Here is a 21793-nt window from a genome sequence, read left to right on the forward strand (position 1 = left end):
ATCAAAAAAACACTATCTGGATTTGTGACATTCCCATTTTCAAGGAACATACCACGTACAAAACCGAAGCATGGAATAGCCAGAACTTAATAAGTATCTTAAAGCTTAGAGCAAACTCTCAACTTAAAGGCCTTACAACTCATCTCTTGACCCCTTGTTGCGGAACCTCTTGCCTGTTTGCCCTCTTTTATATGAAAAAATGCGCGGTGCTTACAGGACTAAACAAAAGTGCTTTCTACCTTCAAAGAAAGCCTAAAAGGTCATGAAACATCCTATGATTCTTCTGGCGTTCCAAAAAAAAAACGATCGGTGGTGATCCCGTTAGCTTGTTTCCGAGGAGAGTAGGATATGTAAGAGGTTACATACCCTCCCCTTACAGACAGTTCTTTAAAATCTATATAGAACAACAAACACGAATCTATTGTGTCGCGTTTATCTACGTAACATCAAATTTTGGGACCTTCTTCATTGCCTTCGAGGCGTTCCTTGGTCTAAAAGTTTACCTTACACCAATTCACTTTTAAACTTCAGGCAAATTGCGGGTATCTGAATAAAAAACCTCGAATGTCTGTATTAAATATTCTTCTGCTATTTATAGACTCGATACTGGCAGCGACGTGAAGGCCTATGGAAAATTTGTCTGCGTAAAACTTGTTTGTAAATTTATTTTTATAATGTAATGAGCAAACACTAAGTTTTGTTAAGTTTCAACATACAGAAGTTCACTTGAGTATTTTAGATGTGATACAAGATTCTGGCGGTAAAGACGAAATCTTTGTAGAAGATGAGATAAGTTATCTACTATGGTTACTTTGACTATTAATGATAAACGTTACCTCCATAAGTAAGAAATGCTTGCGATTTCTGTTGTATTTAAAAAATATAATAGCCAAATATACAACTTGAGGAACTCTGCATCAAGGTATCAGGAAATATATTGTTTCACGGCAGAAATAAATAACTTCGACCAGAGGAACTGTTGAACATAACTACAGAATGCAATACCTGACGAATATATTAACGTCTATGTTTTGTTATGCCAATATATATTGTTTAACGTTCCAACTTGAATAAGTCAATTATTATTATTATTAAAAATAATTACTTACTGTTTCTTTAATTTGTTTTGAATTAATTTTTTTATTACACATCTCATCAGAAAATCAAAATATCTCGTAAACTTTGTATGCCTTGATATGATAATCAGAAACATTATATATTTTTACGAACAATGAATTTTATTTATTACCTGGTGGCATATTTGCACAGGCAACATGCCTTTTTCTGACGCCAACCAGCACTTTTGTTTTCAGGTACCCTTCGTGTTTCGGTTGGAAGGGCGTGATAGCTAGTGAGACTTAACATCTATGTTTGCATATACATCTCAAAGTAATGAGCGCAATCACAGAGGCGCTAAGATTTTCGTTTTTCAAGAATCCTAATATCTTAAATACATGGTCGGATTTGGTCGCCGTCGTACTCGGTGCGGTCCGGACGGTAATAATAATAACTTTGTTCGATGAACAATGCGACATACCATCGAATATGGTTTGGCCGTACCAAATCCGACCATGTCCTTAGGCTATAAGCGGCACTGCTTGTGATGGGCAGGGCGTATCGCTATCATTAGGTGAACATCTTCCCTTCTCGTCAATTTTTATCATAAAAAATAGGAAATATTGTTTACTATGGATAGTTTGAGTTTCCCATTCCTATTTTTAATATTATTCCAAATACATAATAAATTTAAAAACTTATACATTGACTATGTTTTTTTTAAATATATCATATATTTATATGTGGAGCATGAGGGAAATTTAATAAACAATACACTGAGAGAAAATATTGAAAACAGTTTATTTAATAACTTGTATTACATCCTCGGTTTCTTATCGATCGCATGAGAGTGACTACATAATATTATGTTGTCAAATATTATCCAATTTTTCTTAAATAGCACTGCGCAGCTATCCAAAAGTTTCTAAGGCAATCTCTTGCTCGAGTTCATCTTTTTCATACATACCAAAAACCAAGCCAGGAATGTTGAAACAGTCTTGGAATCGTAGAGTCACTACAGCCCTTCTCTAACTGCACGGAGTTGTTGCTGCTGTGAAACGAGTTAACCATCGATTTCGCAAAGAAATTGTTTATTGCAATAAACCGATTATCTCCCTTAGAAATTATCGCAATTCCTACAATAAAAACATTCCTAAGATGCAATATTCTCGTCGCAACGAGCAGTAAGCCTTTTACTTCCTGCAAAGCATCCATTTTGGCCGCTTCTGTGGCTAAGGGAACAGAAAACAATGTGCTTACCTTTTTATTTTTTTTTCATCATAAATTGACTCCAATAATAAATTTAGATTTTTTTCATAAAATGTTTCAATTCATTTATCCGATGAACAATTGATTAATATTTTCGCTCTACTACTTGCAGAGGACAAATTGGCAGCTCTATTTTTTATTGAATGTAATTTGTTTTTCCAAAACCAACGATCTCAACACAAATACCACAAAATTTAATAGACGGCATTTTGCAATCAAATTAGTCGATTTACAATTATTAACAAAATACGAGGACAAACTTTTAAACATTGCACACGCGATAAACTTAGGCAAATAAATATGATAGTTTGAGGGAAACTCGACTGGTAGGTATTCTTTTTTGTAAGAGTCAATTATTAAATGTGAGCAAAGCAATTCTGTTCTTATGACGGTCTGGTAAAATAAATACTTAATATCTAATAACAGAAATCGCGTAGATATGATTTCTTAGATCAGATATGAAGTATATGTAAATATCTATTGGATCAGTGAATACGTATCTGAACATATTGTAAGTACCTAATTTACTCCTTCTCACTCCGAGATCTGTCTGGTAATCGTAATGAGTTAGGTAGATGCTGAAATATGTTCATTTATTTTTAGGTGACACACATAGTATTTTTTTAAGAAAAAAGGGACGAGTCGAGCAGGAAGTTCAGCTGATGGTAATTGATACGCTCTGCCCATTACAATGCAGTGCCACTCAGCGTTCTTGAAAAATCCAAAAATTCTCAGCGGCACTACACTTGCGCTCATCGCCTTGAGACATAAGATGTTAGGTCTCATTTGCCCAGAAATTTCACTAGCTACGGTGCCCTTCAGACTGAAAAACTATAATGCTTACACATAACTGCTTCACGGCAGAAATAGGCGCCGTTGTGGTACCCATAATCTAGACGGCACCCTGTGCAAAGGAGTCTTCCACTGGTAATATTAAAGTTCTCTTTTTTTTCTTAGTACCAAACAAATAAAAAGAATATATGTAGGGCGGGCACGTTTCTCTTCATCCCAAGGCTCCATAGTAGGTCCATTATTATTTTTATGGTGTAAGACTTTGCAAATGTTGTGCACGTCACTACATTTGCAAAGTGATACGTTATTACCGCACCTGATGTGGTCAAAAACAGTTATTGTATTGTTTTTCATCCAAACAATAATTATTATTGTGTAGTTTTGTGGTATAGTGGCTTAATGATAATGAAAATAATAATAAGTAAGTAGGTACACGCTTATTTTTTAATTTGAGTTTTGTAAAAAAATAATGATCCTTGTCGCAAAGGCCTACTTATTATAAGTTATGAGATATTTAAAATAATTGAGAAGGCTTTTTAACAAAAATAGCAAAAAAAGTGGGCGTTATTTTGTGGAAATACACTATTTATATACTATTTAAAATGTTGTAAATTAAATATTTTGCAATTAATAATTGTGCTGTTTCATAAAACCACTCCGACACGTTCGTCTCGCCTCTACAGGACCTGTTGACTCGCGAAACGCTGAAATAGGCACTTTCTCACTGAGTTGAATTGTAGAGTCTATCAACAAAATTCTTCTAGATTCTTTGCAGTATATTATTCTGAGTGGACCTATTGATAATAATTGGCTTTTAACGATTTTCCTGTTCAGTTTGATTGATATGAGTGATGAAAAGAGATGTTTTTTTAGTTTCAAGTGAGTTAAGGTGTCAAAATAACGCTTCATCTTTATTCATGCATGTTTTTCTCATAAAAATATCAGCTTAATACGTATAAATATATTTGATAGATTTGCCAAAAAGCTAATAACCTAAATGTCTATTTTTCACCTCTCTAACTTCAAAACATAGCACTTTCGTACAACCTTCGATCCCCCCTCCCTTTTCACCTCCTTAGGGGAGGATTTTCGCAAATCCGTTTCCTTCGCCTTCCAAATTCCAAGTTTGTAGTTTCTGAGACTTCGTGATTAGCCGATCAGTCGTCAAACTGTCGTACGTTTCAACAATTTTGAATTGCAGCATAATATGCTTAGTTTTCAGGTTATTATTTTTTACAGGCATAAAGGCATTTATTTTCTTAAACTTTGATTCCTTTAGAATTATTTTTGATGTCATCTCCAATATACTAGACACTACTACCGCTTCGGAATCAAATGGCGCTCTGAGAGAGAAGAAGGGGCGAAATAACTCTCCAAGCATTCTTTTTTTTTGCGCTCTTTTCAATGAAATATACAATATTGCACTGTCATTGCTATTACTTTAAAATAAGCATAATCTAGTCCCAGACTGTCGGATCACTTAGATATTCAGCTGTGGAGTAGTAGGATTTACGACAGAGCAATTTTTTAACAAAACATTTAAATTTAGTTATAGATAATGCCTGAACAGTGACTGGGACTTTGTTAACTGCTAAAAGCCATTGGTCAATAGTTCAGATTATTTACGCCACACAGTTTTGGTTTGTTAGAGTGGACGTATCATTCTCACAACACTAGCAACATTCTGAAACCTTTTTTTTTAATGAAAATAAGGGACGAGACGAGCAGGACGTTCAGCTGATGGTAATTGATACCCCCTACCCAGAACAATGCAGTGCCGCTCAGGATTCTTGAAAAACCCAATAATTCTGAGCGGCACTACAATTGCGCTCGTCACCTTGAGACATAAGATTTTAAGTTTCATTTGCCCAGTAATTTCAACTAGCTACGCCGCCCTTCAGACCGAAACACAGTAAGTAATGTTTACACATAACTGCTTCACGGCAGAAATAGGCGCAGTTGTGGTACCCATAATCTAGCCGGCTTCCTGTGCAAAGGAGCCTCCCACTGGTCTGAAACCTTATCTTCTAATATATATAAATCTCGTGTCACAATGTTTGTCCTCAATGGACTCCTAAACTAATGAACGGATTTTAATGGGGATTAATTCATGGAGTGCAGTTTGGTCCCACTTGAGAGATAGGATAGTTTTTATTTCGATTCGGGACCCATAATTATTATTATTTTCAATATTTATTTTGTATGGACATATTTTCTATGAGAGAATTTAGCGACGCACGGTTTGACAGTTCCGCTGTGAAACAATTTCATTATAACAACAGTGAGCATTTTTTGCGAAATAATTCTTGATATTATTGGCAAATTCCTATAAAACAGTTTTTTTTTTATTAGCTACAGAACAACGTCTGTCGGGGCAGCTAGTTGTCTTATGAGTATTTTATTACGATTTTTTCGTGGATTAACCAAAACTCGTACATACATACATACTGTGCCTCTTTCTGTGTAATAACAAATTATCGTAAGGTTAAAAAAATCATTTTTTATAGACTTCTGCTGTTTTATTACAGCAGAAGTCTCGTTTAACAATGGCTTGTTCTTTTAGGAGAGATTCCTGAAATAGGTCACATTTAAAATAATATATAAAAAAAAATCAGTTTCTGTAAAACTTAATGAAGCAACTCTTTTTGATTCTTAAAGAGTTGCAGTTGCAGTTCGAGTTGGTAATTAAAAATAATTAATAAATCTTCGTTTAAGTAACTGTCTTCCTAATTATCTAATTATTTTATTTGTCAATTTCCAAAGCTATGATTGGTAGAGCATTTTCCTCGTTAAATTGCGTGGATTTCTAAATAATACTCTATCTAAATACGTAATAATATAATTATTGTATCACACTATTGTGTATGTGGTATGATTTAAACATCTTAATGGTCAATGTTTACTTTCCTTTATCATAATATGATGACTTATACAAAACCTTGGGTTGTAATCATAGTTTTGTCTGGCAGGCGTCAAGATGGAGCACTTCCAGGCTGCGCTGGATCCCCGCAAGCAAGAGTTACTGGAGGCTCGCTTCCTAGGCGCCAAGGTCAGCCTTTTAAATATATATTTTTTTCTATAATAATACGAACTACGTCGCTTCTGTAAGCCTTTATTTAACAAGCGCGTATTTAGACGATTATATTATGTTTTTACTTGCGATAAGTCAAATAATTTGTTGGATCTGAATTGTTCTGCAAAGGTTGCTAATAGTATAGGGATAAGAAGAATATTAGAGTTAATTTACAATTGCGATAGAAACATATATAGCTTTTTGGTGTTTTAGTGAGGTTTCATATTTAGTGTTAGTTTAAACCTAAAAGCTATTATTTAGGTCTAATTATTGAATTGCAGTTGCAGATGAGAAAAATATTCTCATTGCCATTTCAATACTACTTATCAACTATCTTTAAAAAATCCCAGTAGTCGACGGTCAGACTGACAGCATTCAAAGCTAAATGTAGTCAACAAGTTCAAAAACGTATTTATTCTTGATAAAGCTCCTTAAAAATATGAGCATTCGATTCGGAATAGCAATTTCCAAAACTTTATCCTCTTTAAGGATCTTTTCAAAATGCCTAATTTTTTTTTGAGTTATTAGGGAATAACTAAAGGCTACCTTATTTCATCTTAATTTGTTAATACAAATTGCAATTTTTATATTGCATACAGCCATCGCTCATATTTTTAAGAGCTTTCCCAATAATTAACACAGTTTTGACCTTGTTGATGAGACTAATGGTAGAGATAGTTAGAGTTTGACTCGATCGAATATTACTGACCTGAGCGGCTGTTACTGAAATGACAGCATTGCTAAAACCAGTATTTTCAGTGCGTGCGTCGAATTTGTTGTGTCCAAAATCATGTGAATCAAAACAAGTACGTGCTAACCTTTATCATTGAAAAACTTTATCTGCTTTACTGATATATTATATGAAAATTATTTGGCCTTGTTGAAAAAATATAATTGGCATTGCCGCCATTGCATTGCAATACCATGAGCCAATAATAATACCGTGACACCCTTTGGTCTATTGTCGAATAAATATACTTTTACTCCACTTGTTCTCTTGGACTCTGACGAATGTCGAAGTGTATAGAATTTTCCTATTGAGGTCACTTGACCTTCACTTGACATTATAGTACGCCCTGTGACACGAAGTTAAGAAATAATATATATAAAATATTCATAATAATTAATAATAGTGTCGATGTTAACAGTAATGTAAAAACTCGCCACAAAATACTTACAAAGGTTTAATTGCAGTATTGAACAAAAACCTACGTGCTTATAATCTGAACCTACCTTTACGAATAATTGGCAAAAGTACTATATTATATTAAGGCAATTTGCATAAACTGATAAGTAAAATTAATTTCTTGAAAATAGGTCATTGTAATCATACTCAAGACTTTTATACTGAGCTGTCAAACTTAACATACTCTAAAATATTTGAGGACCAGGACTATTACAATATATTATTATAATAATTAAGTAGTTGCACTGACATAAGGAAGATTCATTATGATTAGTAAATATTCTTTATGATCACTAAAATCATTTCCTTATAGAGAAAAGATAGATAGTTCAGTTCGTATTTAGGTACCTAACTATAGATTTCAGCCATTCTTAGTAGAAGTAGACGCAACGTAATAAATTCCTTCATTGTTAATTTAAATACAATATGTAATATGTTGTGGCAAATATAAAATTATACGTTATTAATAATTCGTATGTATTCAAATATTTAGTTAGCACAGAGTAAGTAGGCGTTGGTGATATACGTATCTCAATGCGACGACGTCATCGCCATGCCACCGCAAAACAAGCTCCGGCTTACGTGTACAAAAGAAAATGGCGCCGCTTCACGAGTCAAGAACTGAAAAGCAAGTGTTCGCTACAATGCGCTAATTCAGATCGATAAACATTATGTCGACGTTCGCTCTACCAATATCAATAAAATCATTGCGCAGTCTTACAGAAAGGGGGTCGCTAACTGGTTCAAGTTATATTAATGATTCACACCGCTATTTATGACTGTGATTCAGTAATATTTTGTCGTGTTATTTAAATCTTAGGCAGGCAGTTTATTAATAGATTATCTATAAAGTTTGTAAAAAATTATTTGTGTATCTTAGTAGTAAATTAACTGATCTAATGGACACATTTCGCAGGCAGTGTCGCCGACTTACAGGTGAATGTGAAACACAATGTATATAAAGTATAGACGTTTATAATATATTCGGTGTGTCGGGCAGCGTTGGAGCTATACATATTATATGCAATCGTATTATGTGGCTTGCCTCTGTTCGCCTGCCCCTCCGGCACTTCATTCCCCGCTCCTTTTAAGGCGTCATTTCGACGACTTAACCAATACTTGGATACGCATCTAGTATTCTACTGCCATTTGCAATGGCCCATTGTTGTCATCTTTACCTGCTAAAGTAATCACAAAAGATTAATCATGTAGGGATATTTCCATTAAAATAACAGATAAGGTTGATTTTTTTAATTTTGATCCAACTTCTTATTGTCAACAATAATAATGTTGGTACTCAAATAAGAATACGTCATTGACGCTGTAGGTATGTGCAGCTAAAGTTTCGTCATTCACAAGATGGCCGACGGACACAAATAGTTGTTCAGTAAATGTTCGTTGGTGCCTTATCAATCTACAAACAAATTGGTGTTCTCTGTGCTTGACTAAACGTAATCAGAGCATCAAATTACGAATTCACTTGAGAATTTAAATTTATAGTGTTCGTGAAAAATCGTTATCATTTGATATTCTTTACAAGAATTTAGTCGGTATCGTAGCGTTATGTAAGGTAATCCCTGTGTCGGGGCTAACATTGAGCGGCTTGGTCGCGTCTTTGCAGGTGAGCGCCGGGGCGATACTAGTTGAAACACAGCGAGTGTCCGAGTTCAAGACGGTGAGTTATTTTTGGTTCGTTGTTTGTAATCTGCATACAATGCTATTACGGATATTTTTCTTGCGACCGTAGCCTGTAGATATTTTGTATCATGTGATATATTTAATGGCGATCCAGACCGAAGCGTATATAAACTAGTATGTAAGTTACGTTATAGTGAATAGATGTCTGCTAATTGATTAAATAAAAGGAGGACGAGGCATAGGCAATTATTTATCTACAGTTGTTGACAGATGTCAAATCGTAATGTTGAATTGGATAATATAAACCGGTGCGTTGCGGTCGACCTCGGGGCTCGGATGTAGAGATTTGCGCTGAGCGGTGACCGTGGGGTCAGCGACACTGTCGCGTCTCGTTATGAAACTTTATAATCTACGTGGCTTAAGTGTTTTTAAAAATATTGTTGCAAAAAATATTTGTAACGTATTAAGTCGTCATTACATAAATGGAAATAAGTAACCTACAAACATACGAACTTTATTTTGAATGAGCGTACAATGAAATGTAGATAGTAGAGTTCTCCTTTAAGTGTATGACAACTAATCTAATAACTGTACAGTTAATGCGAAGTAGAGAGGTCTAAACAACACTTTCACAAACACAGGTCTGCATACAGATTTCAAAGCGTAGTCTGAGTAACTAGTAACTACTAGTATAGATTCCAATGCGTCACTCAAATAAGCTGTTGCCGCGTTTGTAGAGCCAAAAATAATATAATATGACCAATCCGATAAAGACAAGCCGCTACACACGTACCTACCTACAGTATAATAATATAGTACATATCGAGTTCAATACATGGTTACGTGTCGTGAATCGAGACCAGTTTAGCGACGTTTTGTTTTGTACAACACGCTTAATAGGCTGCAAAGAGGGAGAGAGATACAGACAGCTCACTGTTTAGTCAGTCTATCGTCTGTTTGCACATTCAACGCGAAGGGAAATTATAATATGGCGCAGTCGGCCTCGCCCCGCCTCGACTATAATATTATGCCGACAGAACTCATTCCACTGGTTGCTTAGCAGTTAGCCGCCGGTTCCGCAGTTATTTTTACACAATCCGACCATTCGCACCGGTCGTCACCGCACTCCAGCATTTATCATCTCCATTTGCACTCACTAAAAATATTGCAGGTACATTCACATATTCCACATCATTTTCTAGTATAATTTATTGTTGTAGCTCATAGAACAAAATTATGACGATTCGTTAAAATATAGGAAACAAATTTGAACATACACGTCCACCCGCTTTGATAGCCGCGGAGGCAATGAACGCGGGAAGAGAATAGTCTACGCGACGGCGTGTGCGGGTGGGGGGTAGGCGAGGGGCGCCTGTCATGCGTCAGCTGAGCGTCACGCCGCGCCGCGACATTGCAAGGTCCGCTCGTATCGTGTCGGCTGACCCACTGCGCTCTACCGAGTATGGCCGTGTTTCTGCCGGCCGGCTTTTTAATTCCCTCCATTTACAGATTTTATAGAAAGTATGCAAGATTAATACACAGTCTATATTTTTATAATAATTTGACACTTAGTTTCTGTAAGCTGTAGTGTTCATATAGAAATTATTCAGTATTATTTATACTGAATTGTTGTGAATGGGCCGAGGCGCATGCGTGGTCGATTTATTTATGTTTATGCCGGTCTAGGAGCCCCATTCTAGGAGTAATTATTTTTATCCGTATGAAAGTAACAGTACCTAGTTTTCTCATTTGTTAAAAGTATCTTTATCGTTAAGGATTTAGAAACTACGTCTTAATATTTATATTACTTAGCTTATCGCCCCATCTCTTTTTTATCGACTCGAACTCTCACTATTCTTACACCTCTAAAGATATCTCGTATTCACTCGCACTATTCTAATAATGTACATTGTACTGTGTAGGGTCTAGTGGTACTTTACATTGTTGCAACATATTTATTTACATTCAGTTGTCAGTGTCTACAAGTTTTTTATCGGATTAGCAAGACAAACAAACGTTCTGGTTACCTGGTAGTCATCATCGCCACCCATCGTCTCAACACAAAAAAAAACCAAAGGTAAGCTCACTGAAGGTGCCTTTTGAGAGAGAGAGCAAGAGAGTTCATTCCGAAAATTTACCAAAAACGTCAGTATTCTATTAAATAAAACTGTTAGCTCGTCTCTATATTATCAAATTAACTATGGAAATTTAAAAAAAATGGAATTTTGTATTTTGTTTGAAATACCTAGTTAGTCTGTTTACAAATCACTGTTCATATCACGCTCTCGAAATACCTCATCTAAAATTAGTTTCTTCCTCTTCGAGTACGTGTTTACAATATTGCGATGAAGTATAGTTGTAGCTACTGGGGTATTCATTACTTTGTGACCCATATTAATTACTTTTTATAATATTTTAACGTGTGTTGCACGAAGAACAAGGACGGTTTAAGGACTCTCCCTTAAGTATGTATTCTCATCTTACCTATTGTAGAATAGGCTTGTATTTTGCTGTGTAATTTATTAACAATCTTGTATTTTCAACGTCTCAATATTATTACATTTGTAGTTCTTCCCGACTTCTTTCTTCTTTAACTTAGTCAGGTAATTTCATGCGAATTTACGGAGATACATTTGGAATTCGCCTCACTTCACCGGCTGTGGCAGATTGTAGAAAACTAATCAATATTGCAAGCTCGGGTACGAGTGTCGTGGCATTGCACACTTGCGGCCGAAGTTGGTAACACACCCGCTTCTCCCTCCCCTCCTCCCCCTCGCTCCGACCGCTCACTGCACCCCTCGCGCTAGAAAATTGGGTTAAATAGCACGCGGTTCCACACCGCACCGGAAGAGGGGATTTTGGGGTCGGCAGAACTGCGCTTCTATGAATGCGGGACGGAGATGTGACTGAGTATTGATTGTCTTCACGCTAGCAAGCTGTACATGTTAGCCGTTTTGGCTCATCCACGACATATTCTTTTACAACTCAAAAGTTAGAGTGCTTATTCAATACTAGGTTAGCTGTATAGTAAAATATTTGCATATAATTGGCTATTAACTTGCTCATGCTATATTCGATTGATGTTTTCTCACTATTAACCATTTTATGATACGAAACAATTTTTTTTTCTCGCTCTATTCACGCACAGTTCTTATATGTTTTCTCAATGCCGTTTTCATCCGAAGTTTTACTTTTATTCGATCAGTTGCTCAGTCGAAAAGTATATGACATTGTAACTACTGTTTTTACTTATTATTGTGTAGTTTATTTTAGAAATGGGATGAAAGCTCCGAAGCCTCACGATAGATAATTTTACCCGTATACTTGTATTTCTTACAAGAAACTGATGCATTCAATAAAAAAGCTAAAGCTTGTGGTGTTTCAGTTGGAACGATAAAAATATTGTAAAAATGGAAAAAAACATCAATCAAATATAATGAAAATGAATGAACAATTTCGTTTAAATTTTGACGATTTAAGAAATTACACTTTTTGAGGATTAAAAAGCGAAGTTGGTTTGGTATCTAATTTGGAAGCTGACTGGAGACCTTAAATTTTTTTTAAAAGGTGTGTTTATATGAAATCATTCAATAAAACGTGAGGAACAACGATTATAGAAGATTTGAACAAATGTTCATTTCGCATATGGAAAATAATGTAATGAATATCTGTTCGAGCAGTAAAGAAAGTAACCATACCACCGCTATTGCACAGCTACATAAATACATCAGATTTACGTTACATACCTTAAAAGTCGAACATAAGTACGTTCTCTTTTATGAAGTCAGTTTATTTTGCTTATATTAAAAATTTCTTTTCCGTGGTAATAAAAGCACATTAAAAAGAAGCAAATGTTATTATAAAAAAGACAATAGTTGTAGCTCTACATAGTTCAGTTCACACAGTTCCGAAGAAGTGTTTGGCCTAATTCCTGCCTCCGAATTCCATCACGCGCCAAAAACTTACAGATGTTTTCACCCTCATCATCTGGATATGTACAGTTCCTCCACAGTGCGGTTTTCAACAAAGTTTCTGGCACGTAACACGTCCAAACAAACTGTGGATTAAACTTCTTCCTTACGTGTTTCCAAGACGATCCGACATGGGAACCTTTAAAAAAAACGCGTACACCTATCTAATAAGGTAATTATCAATATATTGAAATTGTCAATTATTGAAAACACCACCATATAATTTGATTTTTAACCGACTTCAAAAAGGAGGAGGTTCTCAATTCGTCGTTATTTGTTTTAGGTTTGTTGCCTAACAACTTTCGAGTGGGTGAACCGATTTGATAATATGATGATGATTAAGTCGGTGTTTGTAACTACATACATAGTTATAGGTGAGATGTGCTTGAGTCGTGAGGAGGCGAGAGGCGAGAGCAGGTCGCGGCGGAAGGACCGATTCCAAAAATTACAATAATCGTAACTAGAATTAGATTGTATAAAAATACGCAATTATTTTTATTATTTTTAGTGCATATTATATCTATTGTTTTGGAATAGTGTTGTTGAAGGCGTTTGTTTTTTTGGTAAAAATTTTTTACTAATAATTGTTAGTAATCTGCCACATTGATTTAATCATTCATTTAAGTTCCTGTAACCCCTAGCTGCATCCAAAGTGCATCTCCATCGCGATCGGTCCTCAGCGTCTCTCTTGATTTCACTCCCGGTTTTTCCGATTTCTCTCGTCTCGTCTCAATCCGCCGCCAGGTTTGCTATGGACGGCCGCGTAGGTCTAGGGCTTGCCTCGCTATATGGTTGGAATCCCTTTGGGGTGTGTGGGGCGGCCTATCCAGCTCCATTTGCGGCGTTTAATCAGTGCGTCGATTGGGACTTCGTGACATCGTTGACAAAGATGAACGTTGGAAATTTTGTCCGGCTAGTGAATACCAAGGATATTGCATTAATTTGTAACGCACTTTTAATAATTATATATATATAATTTAAATTATAAAGGTATTAAGATTTTCTTTAAAGCACCACTGTAAAAACGATCAATGCGCCAATGTGTAGATAGACTTCAATAGTTGGGCACTTGGCCCAATTTTTATAACATATTGCAGACTGTGTTCAGTTTAATAAGAATTGATAAATGAATTGATAGCACTGATTTTATCAAACCACAAAAATACCTATTTAATTGCGTTAGCGATACGTTTTGTTATTCAATGACAAGGCCGACTCGGGTTCTAACTTCTACTTTAAAACAAACCCTATAATAATACGTATGTAATGTAATTGATAATGCAACACCATGCAGTACGTGTTATTTATCACAAGTGTGCGTGCTGAAGTCAGTTGCCAGCTCGCTAACTTTCCATTTGCCTAATGCTAAAAATAGCACTAACAATAACTTCTGCTCCGCAAATCGTTATTCAATGCAAACAACGACAATAGAGAATTTACGGTCGCCTCAACGTGAGTATAGTGATTAGTGTTAGCGATTACCTGTATATTTTACCATAATATCGAAGTGTCGTGTACCTGTTCGTAAATGATATAAAATATTTTAGTGTCTTGTGTTTATAAAAGCAAAAGTCGACTCAATTGTCGGACTATTAAAGATCACGTGATCATATCACTTATCTTCAGCCAGTCACAACGCAATTGACTACGGTTTGTTCCGATGTTTTGCTCGTCACTTGTGAAGCGTAATCGCCTTGAAAAGAGACAAGAGAGCGGGGTAAGGGTCGCGGGGAGCGTTGGGAGTTTGTGGGGGGGGGGGGGGGGGGGATTGTTGCTACTTGCTAGCGACCAGCCTAAAAGGTAACTCCGACATAGCGGCAACGATCATGATTATTTTAATTCCTATTATTTCGTGACCACCATATAGTAATTTGATGATATTAATTACAATTAGTATTGATTAATAAACAATAAGTTGTTTATCATAATACTTTCAACTTTACATTTTTATTGAATTTAAAACCTATTTTTACCCGAGGAGTTTAAGCTTAATAATGCAAATATCTATTCATGTGTCAACTTCTGCTCACAAAATGTGTTAGCAAATTTATTTTGAAACATAAGCTTAAACTAATATTCCTGGAATATGAAGCTATTTATCCTTGGTCACATAGTCACGTTTCTTTACGATGGTGTCTCCTGAGAGTGTTCCAAAGAGCTGTTTCACGTGATTCCTTGTCGAATGCCACATTCGCATAACGTGACAAACAATCCTAACCATCTGGGTGTGTGGCGTTTCCTCACAGTGCGATTTTCAAGGAACTTTCTTTCATTTATAAGCAAGCTTTGGAATAGGCTTCCTTATGCGGTGATTCCAGAAAAGTTCGAAATAGGTACCTTCACCGAAAGGTGTACGTGCTTTAGATTTTTTTTAGAAATAAAAGGCCGGCAACGCCTTTTATGATTCCTCTGGTGTTGCATGAGAATGTGGGCAGCGGTGATCGGTATAGGTACACGTACGGACGTGTGCTACTTACATAAAAAACTGTTAAATTAAAAATTGTTTGCAACAAAATCTCTATTAGTAGTACCTAATAATGTATGATTTGTGTAATGTCTTTGTGCAAAACCGGTTTGAGAGCCGGCTCACCTAATTATAGCCACATTATAAGGCTTCCGACGTTTATAAGGCGACCGATGTCGGTTATTGCGAAAAAACACAACAAGCTATTAAGCTTCTAGGCAATAAAAGTATACACATTTTATGCTACGCGTTAACAAAAATATGGCACACTGTAAGCTAAAAATACAAAGAGTGACAATATGCATTTGTATTAAAACTATACTTACTCTGCTAATTATCTCATTTTGCGTGTGTGATTAGAGAAATGAGAATAAGTGGTCCCCGCGGTCACTTATTGGATCTTGCATATTTGGTCCCTCCATGTTACAGCATCTCCCCCAGACCAACTGCTTACATCGACCTAATACTTGCGGGAGTAAGCAGACTTTTATGAATTCCGTTGTGGGTTCGTGTCACCCCAGATGCCTTTAGAAGGAGAGACCTTGTAGAGTGCGCTGAAGGTTTGACAAGGTATTCCTCTCCACGACAGAATGTACATCTGGGGTATTAGTGAGCCGTATGGTATGTAGATAAATACTGCATAGCAGAAAAATTACTGCAATCGTCAGTAATTTTTAAGTATGCTGCTTACCTGCCTTCTGTTTAAACCTAATAAATATTAAATTTTTTTGTGATTATAAATTTATGGGTGGAAGTTGAGAAGTGTTAGGAGCAATATTTTGTAGTATAAATACATATATAAAGGCCTATATTTATAACTTACGTAGACGACTGTGATGGGTTGATAACAGAAATAACTTGATATGAACGCCTCCTCCACTTTTTTCTTGTCTATTTTGATTAGCACTGTCCATGGTCTTTGTTTTTTTTTGTCTCTCTCACCTTCGAAACTGTTTAACTCTTTTTCTTTTGTATCTCCCGAAAAACACAATTAAATTTGACAACGCTGTTTATTTTATGGCCTGTCATTTGCACATATTAAGTTTTCTAATTATATTATATTCGTTCATTATCATCATAAAACCTCTTTTATGGACGATTAGACGGTGGAGGAAATTTTCTCGACTGTGTTGATTGGTTGCATCTAGCTTACAAAAGATAACTTCTAGATCAATAGGTAAATAGTTAACAAGATAGGGGGCCTCCTTGACGCATTCCTCTATTATATAATTATTAATTATGTAACTGTTTATAATTACAATTAATACATAGATAGTTGATGATTGAGTCCTCAATGGTTTCTTTTTACTTTTGCCCAAGGACTATCACACGTAACTCATTTCGTTAATAACGTAATCTAATCTAGTGTTATACCTAATATATAGACAAATATTTTCCTTATTTAACGCGAGTGTTACACATTTTAATTAATTTAGGTGAAATACAGTTTAAAACATTAAAACGCGTGTAGTTGTAACGTGACGTAACAATCACACGCGTTTTAATCCTTGAAAAGTATTATAATTAAATGTGTAACACTCGCTTCAATCAAAGAAAATGCAAGGTCAGTCAGTCAAGGCAGTCCTCCTGAAAATGTGCTCTGCAAACACGGGCTCACGAAACGTCGGATTAAATAAATAAATTATAAAAAATATAACTGTTACGCAAATGCGTTAATAAGTAAAAAGTACAGTTACAATTACACGCATTTTAATCCTTCAAAAGTATTTTATTCAAATAAACACAAGTATTATGTTCAAACTTTTTCTTTTACTGCTGCACATTACAATCGCATATTCACATTACGTCGATAAAAATTTAAAATGTGGTACCTATTGATAATGGTTGATGGGCAATGATCACGTGATCAAACCGTCTGCGTCGTGGAAAGAGGATATCTGGCGCGGCAGTACCAACTATGTACCGATGCGTAGCTGTGAATACAATAAGCAGCTACTTAGTGTGTATCGCCAATGGTATATTACATTATAAGTTGGTATGTAGTATGTAGGCACACAAACACAGCCGCCTACGTAACAAACACGTCCAGTAAGCAGTTTGTTGTGGGGCACGAGCGCCGGCCGCCGATATCACGTAGAGCTCGTTCGTCGCAACTCGCAGGTCGGTGGCATTTCGCCCGTCCCCCCGCCCGTCTCGTTGTGGGAATAATCGTTCCGTTCCACTCGATTTCGAACTAAACACTTTTCATGATCACTATAAATGCATGTCGGTGAAAGTACAAATCAGCTTTTCGGGCTAAATCCGCTTTTTAACGTCAAAGTACCGCAGTATACCTACTTGTAGTTGAGTAGTTAGTGAATACTGGATCATAGTAATTAGGTACTTTAAACTCTAGGTTGTTTGCAGATTCGGGATACTAATATTATAAAGATTATGGTTTATCATTATGATTTAAAATTAGTGGTGATATAATAATTACTAAGCAATAATTATCTTACCTATTACGCTTCATTACGATTTCCGAAATTCGAACCTAAATATAGGTATATAGTCTTTTCTAAATGTCTCATAAATAACAACAATCATTCATAATAATATATTATTATGTATCGGCGATAAGCATCATTCTTCAATTGTACATAACGGTGTGAGGCGGCGAAGATTAACAATACATTGTAGTTCCAATTTTTTCTAAAGTAATATTATTATCGGAGAGGTAGACCGTAGAGCGAACTTCGTGACGATCTCCGTTCTACAACCCCACTCCCACTCCCCGGCCCCCGCGGATGCGTATCCGATTGTCGCGAACCGAACGAACGAGCAACGAGCCGCGACTGGCGTTTACAGCTTGTCAAACGAGTTAGGTTACTTATTTTCAGATTTGTAGTTAATGAAAGTAAATACCAAAGAATATTAGATGCAGTTAATAATTTGTAAATATTATATTTTGTGATTGTGAGTATCCATAATTATAAACTTACCAACACGTTGCGTTCATAGTAAACTTAGTTGCGCGAATCATATGTAAAGACGCCATCTTTCTTTACAGATGTCAGCTGGGTCACAAATTCAGATGGCACCTCAAACTACTGTCAACACGGGCCAACCAGTACATAATCAGGACTCCAATATGAGTACAGGTAAATAGTGATTAGGAAATTCAGTGGTCAAAAGAACATAAAAGTGTTGTGTGTATCGGTATTTGTGAAGTATCGTGATAATATGTGGTTCATAATGTTTATATTCCTGTCAAATCAAAGTGCTAACCATGCCAAGACCTTTTTTCGGTTGAGAGTCCTGTAGAAAATGGAAAAAAGAATTGTGACGTCATGTTCCTCCATTGATGATGCGGAATGAATGTACAAAAAGTGCCATCTCAATATTACCACAAATTGGTACACTATGCAATATGCATGATTATAAAATCAATGGATCTAATCGTAATGGTTTGGATATAAACAGCTCAATAATTAAAAGTGAGTATTTTTGTACATCACAGTATGTAGAAAAGCTTGCGATTATTATTTGGTTTTCATAAAAGCTTATTGTTTGGTTTAATTTTTTTGAATAAAATATACATTAGTAACACTGGCTGATATTATTGTATTGGCCTCTTTATTAACTCATGCTCTGGAAGGGATAAATGAAAAAAAAAAACCATGAAGAAACCAGAATGCAAAGGTCATGTTGAAATTTATGTCTATCGTATAATGTAGGTAACCCAAGAATTGTTATATTCATACATGTTATTTATTCAATATGAAGAGGTTCACATCATTAATTAGTTATTTAATTAATGAAAAAATATATAAAAGCTTGTTTGGAGATGATTCGTGAAATAGAAAAGCTGTATTTATTATTAATTTTCTAAGAATGTTTTTAGTGAATAGGTTTTTATATGTTCTAAACAATCATAATTTTTACAGGGTCTTCTCACAGTGACAAAGAAATAGATGCTTTAACACCTGAAAAATCTGCTGCTATGAGAGGGACTGCAGTAGTGGTACCAGGTGCTGCACTTGTACCACCAAGTGGTGCAACACCAACCATTGCAATGCCAGAACGGAAAAGGAAGCGAAAAGGTGTGTTACATTGTTAGTTATTTTTGATTATTATTAATTAAGTTTTCATATTCCTTACAAATTTATACATGTTGTAATGTGATTGTACATTGTGGGTTATTTTGGCATTGGCATTTAATGTGGTTAGCCTGTTATGTTGTAACAGAATCTGGACAACATATTTATTTTGTAATAAAATAGTCTAATCACATCCATTTGGACCAATAATAGCATTCAACTCCTAGTTATACCAAAATTGAAATGCTGAAAAATACCAAAACACTATTTTGACTCAGGCACTATGAAACCCATCACTAGCTATTCATAGATTCCTCACATGGACAAAAAATTCAAAACTTAAAGAGTATTCATTACTGGATTAGAATTTCTGTAGGCCACCTACTTCACACTTACCTGCTTAACAAAATATATGAATAAACACATGATTTATTAAATGGTACTATGATTTACAGGTGAAGAAGGGGTTGGCGGTGGTGGTGGTGGAGGAGGCGGCAAACAAAGACAAAACTCGGCTGATAAGAACATTCGTGAATATTTTTCTAAACACCCCTCATCCAGTCCTGTGCGGCATGCTGGAGCAAAGTCACCATCACCACAAGGAGCTAGTTATCCTATGGTAAGTATATAGAAAACATTTGAATCATAAAAATCTATTATGGTATTGTTTGTAAATTGAATAGCTTTTTTGTTATTTACTAATCAAAGTATACAAGTAACAATCTACCGAACAATTTAAGCCATACTCATAAAAGTTAAGTGTTTATGTAACGGATAGGGGGTTCACTTATTCTAAACTTAAAATATTTAATATTGCTAAATGAATTTGTGCAATAAATTTTGAAGTATTTTGTTCATGTTACTAGATATGTTCGCTTTTCAATATTTGATGGTTTGAATAGAGGAATATTCTTATGTGATAATATATTTTAGTACCCACCATCTCCATCATCCATATTGCCTACGGGAGCTGATTATTTACGGCCAGCCTCACAACAGAGACCTCACACTTCCGTTAAACAGGTACACTGATACTGAAAATGTAAGACATGTTTTACTACCCATATATTATTAATTTAAATAATTAAAATGCTTTGTTTTTTAGATTCAGACAGAACTGACATGTCAGAGGATACAAGAGTTAGAAACTCAAGCATCTTCAGACTTAGAGTTAAGAAATAATAGAATAGAAGAATTAACTAGGAGTAAAGAAGAGTTAAAACATCAAATTCAAGCTCAGAATAAGGTAAGCGTAAATTTATATAATTATTTATTAAAGAATGAATTTTGGTACCCAAAAATATTAAATATTTTCACCAATTGTTTAATTTAAATACAGCCAGTCCAGTGCTTTGTGAATGGCTAGATTACTTGGCATTGTATAGATCTATCACTTCATTCTGTGTCCACCACTACCACTGCCACTTTTATCATGGTTAGTGGTTCCAAAGTGGTGTTTGCACCTGTGCACAAAACATCATAAATTAGGATATCATCTCCACCATCTGGATGTCTGGCATTCCTCTACTCGGTTTTCAAGAAACTTTCTTCTACATACAACTAAGCTGTGGAACTGCTGAACTTCCTTGTGTGATGCACATACACTTTTTTGTGAAAGACAGTTTACACTCCTGTGATTCCCCTGGTGTAGCAAGAGAGTGTGGGCGATGGTGATCACTTAACATCAAGTGACCTGTACACTTGTTTGATTGAAAAATTTTTTTCTTTTCTCCTCCTTTTCTTATGGAAACGTCTAAAACAAAGCTAGTTACCGCATAGTAAAATTTGATGATTTGTGCTTTGGACCAACAGATTTATCTAGATCTGGGAAAAAAATGCTCTACTGAATTATTTTTATGTCTAATTTTACATGTTTGTTGCAGGCTATTGATCAGCATAAGTCACAGATTAATAAATGTATAGATGTTGTAAAAAAACTTTTAAATGAAAAGAGTACTATTGAAAAGAAGGAAGCGCGGCAAAAATGTATGCAAAATAGGTTAAGGCTTGGTCAGTTTGTTACTCAAAGAGTTGGTGCTACTTTCCAAGAAAATTGGACTGATGGATATGCATTTCAAGAACTCACAAGGTATGACTTTTGTATCTCATCGTTATTTAAAACTGATTGTGTGATTGAAATAATATGTATTCAATCATATTTTGATGTCATATTTTACTAATTCTTTAAGATATTTTCACAAATTAGACATATGCATGTCTATTATTAATCGTTAATTTGAACATAACAATTTGAGTTTGCATTATTACAATTACTCACAACCCAAAATTATTACTCATGTGTGA

At 35.3% G+C, this 21793-nt stretch overlaps 1 protein-coding gene and 1 long non-coding RNA gene across 7 annotated transcripts in view; one reads left to right on the forward strand and one right to left on the reverse strand.

Annotated features, from left to right (window-relative positions):
* LOC126976467 (serine/threonine-protein kinase tousled-like 2) overlaps window positions 1-21793 on the forward strand; it is a 44295-nt gene that overhangs the window by 16299 nt on the left and 6203 nt on the right. For 2 of the 6 annotated variants that reach the window (XM_050824800.1, XM_050824798.1), the window contains 8 exons: window positions 6087-6166; window positions 8998-9051; window positions 18460-18550; window positions 19337-19492; window positions 19945-20108; window positions 20423-20512; window positions 20595-20735; window positions 21373-21578. In XM_050824800.1, coding sequence (XP_050680757.1) covers window positions 6087-6166; window positions 8998-9051; window positions 18460-18550; window positions 19337-19492; window positions 19945-20108; window positions 20423-20512; window positions 20595-20735; window positions 21373-21578 — 982 coding nt within the window. The other 4 variants (XM_050824801.1, XM_050824799.1, XM_050824804.1 and 1 more) reach the window with 3 other exon arrangements.
* Window positions 8336-10315, reverse strand: LOC126976487 (uncharacterized). The gene is made up of 2 exons (XR_007731914.1): window positions 9812-10315; window positions 8336-8557 (listed from the first exon to the last, which is right to left on the reverse strand). It is a non-coding gene; the product is annotated as an uncharacterized LOC126976487 (long non-coding RNA).

Source organism: Leptidea sinapis, chromosome 41 (assembly GCF_905404315.1).
Source record: "Leptidea sinapis chromosome 41, ilLepSina1.1, whole genome shotgun sequence".
Classification (NCBI taxonomy): Eukaryota; Metazoa; Arthropoda; class Insecta; order Lepidoptera; family Pieridae; genus Leptidea; species Leptidea sinapis.